Below are 6,454 nucleotides of genomic sequence, written 5' to 3' on the forward strand. Positions count from 1 at the left end.
ACCCCCCGACCCCAAACCCCGTCCTCACACGGCTTGAACTCCCGCTCCTTCCGAGGCCCCCGCCCCAGGCCCCCCGGGACGGACACGCCCTGAGCGGGGGATGCTGCGCTGGAGCCACGGCCTCTTAAAGGAGCCCGCTGCTGCCATCCGGCACGCTCCAGGCTAGTCCCTGGCCCGTCTGGTCCTCGCACCTCCCTGCTGGCGGTGACCTGGAGCGATCCCACCCCCGACCTTAAGCCCTATGACCGGTCTTATAAGCTCCCTCCTATACCCTGAAACAGCAACCCCTCAGATGGGAACCCCCTCCTCCGCTCAGCGCTCTTGCATCGCTCCCCCTGTCAAACGATCTTGCCTGTCTTCTTTTCCCTAATTGCCACCACTCCGGGTCCACCAATTGGAATCCACTCAGCTCAACGCCCCGTCCCTTTCCAGTGTTCCTGGATGACCCCTCGTTTTTATTCCAAGATTCCATCGGACCTCTAGCCCCGCACGGAGCAAGCCAATCTCGTCTCTGACCCATTCCCAGAACCCTCATTAGAGTCAGACATTTTTCGTGATTTCTTTCCCTCCAAGGTCACAAAAATTTCTCTACATCTTTCGCGCTAGTGGCTGAGACTTTGGCGAGGAGGAAATGGAACTCTGGGACCCAAAAATACGGGTTCTGTTCCGCACAGATTAGTCGATTAATCTTAAGAGGCCAGAATTCTCTCTTGCCCTCTCTTTAGCTGAGACCCGGGACACATGGCAGAGGGAATAAGACCACTATGTGCCTTAGTCCTTCTAATCTTGTCCCTTATAGCTCGATTCTCAGGCCCCGGAGGGTATCTCGTGGTGTAAGGGGAAAAGGTGTAGGTCCATTCTAAAAAGGCTTTAGAAAATAAGCGGAAATCGACAGCCTGCAGAATTAATGAGAAGGGTGGTGAAGGACAACACAGGAAAAAGAAGCAGGTTCTATAAGACGAAGGCCCGAGCGCCAGAGGATTAGGCCAAAGGCTGAGGTGGAACTGAGACTGAGGTGCACCAGGATTTACAACAGCCCCAGCTCAGAGGGGCAGGGAATAGTCGCCTCCCGCGTCCAGGCAGGGCCCACCCTCCTAGACTGCAAAGTGTCAGCAACCGACAGCGGCCTCTCACCTGGGCCAATCACAACCTTTTCTCAAGAAAGAGGCGGAGTCAAGAGGGTTGACTCTTCCCTTGTCCCCGCCCCTTTAGATGAGGTAACCAATCGCAATCCACCTGGAGCGAGCACGCAAAATCGGGACTAGCCAATTATGCCGCGAAACTTTTCGCGCATGCTGCCTCCCAGCTGCGACAGTGATGGCGCGCGAGCTCCTGGGTTCTGTAGTTTTCTCGGTACCCGAAGCATCCCTCCCCACCTTCCTAGGCTTGAGTTCGCCCTTACTGCCCCGCCCCCAGCCACTTCCACTTTGCTGGTACGCATGCCCCGAGTTCCAGCCCGGGGTGAGGAGACGCGGAAGGAAGGAGGCGGGACGTTGTTAAAAATAAAAAAAAACAAAAAACCACCCTCAACTCGGGAAGCGACAGTGGAAGGGTCCACTCCTCCCAGAAGGCGGTGCTGCCTGCCTGAACGAACCACGCGGAGGGTTGTGGGGCGGATAGCTCCCCTCCTGATGGAGGCTCATAGAGTCCGGTGGGCGGGGGACTCCATATCCCAGCATGCCCAGCGGTGGGCCCGACCGGCCGCGACTTGGGGCTTGGCCCCGGCCCTAGCTCGTCGGCGGTGTATTGGGGCGCGTGGAGGCTGCAGTCACGGTGGCGCCTGCGGGGACGGAGGAGGGAATGAGTGAAGAGGAGCAAGGCTCCGGCACTACCACGGGCTGCGGGCTGCCCAGGTGAGCCGCCTGGTACCGATCCCTGCAGGGCGCAGAGCTTGGCGCGGTGCGGAGAGAGTAGCGGCGCGGCCCCAGCATGCACCTGGCCTGAGGGTTGTTCCCGGCAAGCACTGGGGTAGTGGGCCGTGGTTCCCGGCATGCACCCCGGCAGTGGCCACTGCCTCCAGCTTTAGCTAGTTGGGGTTGGCCCGGTTCCCAGACTGCACTGGGGCACTGGGCTTTATGCCCCCGACATTCAGTGCATTTGGTGGGTACTGGGTTCCTGGCCTGCACTGTGTCAGGGGACATGCACTTCCAACCTGCACTGGGGTACAGGATCCCCCGCCCTAACTGAGACAGGAACAGTGCTTTCCCTGCTTGCCCCGGGGCAGTGGACCCTGCTTTCCCAGCCTGCACCTCTACTCCACTTTGACCCCAGCCAGTGGCTGCCTGAGGTTTCCTGGACCCAGTGTCCCCCATAGTGTGCGTGGGTCTGATAATGGCAGTGCTTGGCCAGGTGGGTGCAGAGAGGGGAGATGTGATGAAGGGTCTGTGCCCCTACCCCCAGTATAGAGCAAATGCTGGCAGCCAACCCGGGCAAGACCCCGATCAGCCTTCTGCAGGAGTATGGGACCAGAATAGGGAAGACGCCCGTGTACGACCTTCTCAAAGCCGAGGGCCAAGCCCACCAGCCTAATTTCACCTTCCGGGTCACCGTTGGCGACACCAGCTGCACTGGTGAGGAAGGCTTGGGCAGCCTGGCTGGGGTGTGCATTCACAGGGCCCCATTGGCTTTATTGCTTGGAGTCTCTTCACGGTCCTCTTCTCCAAGACCAGTGAGGGAAGGAGAAATTTTAGGGGAAAAATCACTGACTGGATTGGGAGAACAGGTCTGTGAGGAGGTACCTAGGACTTAGGAGAGTTAGAAGAGCAAGCAGAACTGGCACAGTGATTGGGCAGATCGTTGTCATCCTAGAGGAAAAAGGAGATAAATCGAAATCTCAGTGCAGCATTTGGGGGAGTGAGTGCCTGCTGTGCTGGACTCTGTTCCAGGTGCTTAATCAAATTCCACTTAATCTTAAACCTTGGTCGAATCCAGTGATGTAGGTGGTAGTATTTTCATGTTGAATGCGAGGAAACCAAGAGAGAGATTCAATGGCTGGGGCGAGACCACATTCCTAGTAAATGGCAGACCCAGGCTTTGACTCTGGAGCCTACACTTTTACTATTTTTCCAGCAATCTCTATTGAAAGAAAGTGCTCCCCAGAGGAAAGTAGGACAGAGCAAAAACTTCCAGGTGGCTAACCTCAAGGACAATTCTACCTGGCATGACTTGATTTGGGGAACTTGTGGAAAGATAAGGGCCCTTCCTTCTAGCGGTTAGAGTAACACTTCCAGCGTTGGGCAAGGGGAGGTTGGTGAGATGGGGCTTGGTTGATTCCCTCTGGTTGTGAGGAGAAAGGCTGTGGGATGCTGGTTTCTTTTCCATCCTTCTAGTGACCTCCAGTATTGCCCACACCCCCTCTCTTAGGTCAGGGCCCCAGCAAGAAAGCAGCCAAGCACAAGGCAGCTGAGGTGGCCCTCAAACACCTCAAAGGGGGGAGCATGCTGGAGCCAGCCCTGGAGGACAGCAGGTGAGGGAGGAACGGCCGAGGATCCTAGAGGCTCTGTCAGGAACCCAGGCCCCTGCGTCAGCCCCTCTGCCCCATAGGCTTCACTTGGTGACACTGAACTGCCTTGACGTGGCTGCTTCCTGAGAGCTTCCCCTGAAACCTGAGCAGGATGTTTCCAGGGCTCCTGCTGCTGTGAGGGATGCTGGGAGGCAGTGGCCAGCCGCAGTGTGGGGTTGTGGCTGTGGTTTGGGTCCCAGGTTGGGCCTGGGGAGGGAGAGGGGTGGAGGCTGAGGCTGGAGGGGGTTGCTCCCCAACATACTTCTCCTCTCCAGCAAGATGTTGTTCCCTCTTCTGCACTCAGGTTGGCGTTGGTTGCTCCCACGGTTCTTGGGTAGGAAAAAACACCCCTCCCACTTTTCTTAGTATTTTTGATCAAGTGTTTGACACCAGAAGATCTCAGGTGGAACTGGTGGTTGAGCTTCCCTGAGTTTTTGGCTTCGGTAGAAAGAGATTTTCTTAGGGGAGGGCAGCTCAGGAGGACCTGGGTCCCCCACCTTTTATTCCCCACCACCACCCCATGTGGGTGTGAATCAAAGGCCCCCTTCCCCTCGGGAAGTTCTTTTTCTCCCCTAGATTCTTCACTGCCTGAGGACGTGCCGGTTTTTACAGCTGCGGCGGCTGCTACTCCCGTTCCATCTGCTGTCCCAACCAGGTATCTTGTCTCTCCTGACTGCCTGAGGAGGGTGGAAAGGGGTCCTAGCTCCCGGCCTCACAGCCCTTAGACCCAGGCTGGTCAGGCATGAGGAAGTCTGAGAGTGAACAGAGGATGGAATAGTTGGGGACCAGAGTTTGAAGAATTTGCACCAGCTGGTAAGCTCTTGAGACAGGAGGTAATTTATAATTTGGCAGTACCACGTGGATAGTATTTGACCACGCTAAAGGTCTTCCTGGTCCCATTTTCTTCTGAATTGGCCGCGTGATGGTCCTCTGTTTGAGTCCCATCAGGTGCTTCTGGGGACTGGATATACTCTCCTCTGCACTGTCCTGTCTAGGTGGTGATCAAGTGTTCCAGAAAACTGAAATGAGCCTGGGACCTGGAGGAGACCTCGTTGGGGGGAGGGGGCGGGAGGTGGGCTTGATGTTTGGAGAGACAGCTGCCTGCCTGGTGGGGAGCAGGGAGCTGGCAGTGGGGAAAACAAGAGCAGGGCGGAGGACTCCTGGGCAGCCGCAGGAGGAGCCAGCCCCCTCAGCTTTGGCCCTGGGCCCTTTTTCCTTCAGGAGCTCCCCCATGGAGGTGCAGCCCCCAGTCTCTCCTCAACAGTCTGAGTGCAACCCGGTCGGTGCTCTACAGGTGTGCCGCGTCCTCGTTTCCCATGCCTGCCTGCCTGCCTGCCTGCCTTTGCTTTTACCCGGGGCTGTGGGGGAAGCTGATCGGGGGCGGGTACCCTGTTCTGAGGGCTTTTCCCACCCACCTCCCTTTACTCCTGCTCTAACCTGGAACCTGAGACTCCCAGGATGGGAGCGGGGAGGATGTGAGGACTCCTCTCTCACACTCTTGCGCGCCCTTGTTTCTCCCTTCCAAGGAGCTGGTGGTGCAGAAAGGCTGGCGGTTGCCTGAGTACACGGTGACCCAGGAGTCTGGGCCAGCCCACCGCAAAGAGTTTACTATGACCTGCCGAGTGGAGCGTTTCATTGAGATTGGTAACTGGGCGGAGGGGAGTGCTTGTAGTGACTACCCCGCAGCACTCCAGCCCTGGCCAGGGGCAGCTCCCAGCTTCTCTCTACGCTCCTGGCTGAGACCCCAGCTTGGCTGCTGCTTCCTTGCACCCTTTCTTGCCCTCCTCTTCTGGCCAGCCAGGTTCCCGGGTGCCTGGCAGGTCCTGAGCTCCCCTTTTCAATTGACAGCCACTGAGGGGACCCTCAGCCCAAGTTTAAGCTGGGTGGAAGCAACGGGTCTATTGGGAGCCATAATTCAGCAGCCCTCTCCCCTGTGCAGGCAGTGGCACGTCCAAAAAGCTGGCAAAGCGTAACGCAGCGGCCAAAATGCTGCTTCGAGTGCACACAGTGCCTCTGGATGCCCGGGACGGGAACGAGGCAGAGCCCGAAGACGATCACTTTTCCATTGTGAGTGGCTTGTGGGCCATGCCCCATGCTCCATCCTCCATGCCAGGGCAGGGCACTGAGGACTCAGGTCTGTGACTTGGAAGTGAGCCTCCTGGGCCCCAGGCCTCCTCCTGCCCATTTTCCTTCTGGACACAGGGATCCCTGGGCCCCCTTTCAGCCTCAGCTGTAGGCCTGCATGGTGAGTGCTTTGGGGGAGGGAGCTGGCCCAGGGCAAGGGACCTGTAGGCTTCTGTTATTGGAATAAGAAAGGCTGCCTGACCATCTGGTCCACAGTCTAGTAGTTAGAAGGGGCCACACAGGGATTGGGCTTCCCGGTGGCTCAGTGGTAAAGAATCTGCCTGCCAAGCAGGAGACATGGGTTCGATCCCTGGATCAGGAAGATCCCCTGGAGGAGGAAATGGCAACCCACTCCAGTATTTTTGCCTGAAAAATTCCATGGACAGAGGAGCCTAGTGGGCTACAGTCTGTGGGGTTGCAGAAGAGTCAGACACAACTTAGAGACCAGACAATCCAGGGATTGATTGACTGGCAGGTGGGAGGCAAACAGGAGGAAGCATTCTTTGGGCTTTTCTCTCCTTGGGCATAGAATGTCTCTTCAGGGCCTGGTTTCAGAGCCCCTGGCTGCATCCTTCCCCCTCCCTGTCTTGTCAGGGTGTGGGCTCCCGCCTAGATGGACTTCGGAACCGAGGCCCAGGCTGCACCTGGGATTCTCTGCGGAATTCGGTGGGAGAGAAGATCCTGTCTCTCCGAAGCTGCTCCCTGGGCTCCTTGGGCGCTCTGGGCCCTGCTTGCTGCAGTGTCCTCAGTGAGCTCTCTGAGGAGCAGGCCTTTCATGTCAGCTACCTGGATATTGGTATGGCTAGACGGGGGTCGGGGGGCGGGGGC

At 57.6% G+C, this 6,454-nt stretch overlaps 1 protein-coding gene across 3 annotated transcripts in view; it reads left to right on the forward strand.

The window, feature by feature from the left end:
• Positions 1-1,509: 1,509 nt before the first annotated feature.
• Positions 1,510-6,454, forward strand: part of TARBP2 (TAR (HIV-1) RNA binding protein 2) — a 5,605-nt gene continuing 660 nt past the window's right edge. Inside the window, exons 1-8 of one of the 3 annotated variants that reach the window (XM_010857943.1) lie at positions 1,510-1,853; positions 2,401-2,570; positions 3,364-3,466; positions 4,062-4,157; positions 4,724-4,796; positions 5,029-5,146; positions 5,442-5,569; positions 6,221-6,422. In XM_010857943.1, coding sequence (XP_010856245.1) covers positions 1,801-1,853; positions 2,401-2,570; positions 3,364-3,466; positions 4,062-4,157; positions 4,724-4,796; positions 5,029-5,146; positions 5,442-5,569; positions 6,221-6,422 — 943 coding nt within the window. In that variant the 5' untranslated portion in view covers positions 1,510-1,800. The other 2 variants (XM_010857944.1, XM_010857945.1) reach the window with 2 other exon arrangements.

The sequence above is a fragment of the Bison bison genome, unplaced genomic scaffold, assembly GCF_000754665.1.
Source record: "Bison bison bison isolate TAMUID 2011002044 unplaced genomic scaffold, Bison_UMD1.0 scf7180017864383, whole genome shotgun sequence".
Lineage (NCBI taxonomy): Eukaryota > Metazoa > Chordata > Mammalia > Artiodactyla > Bovidae > Bison > Bison bison.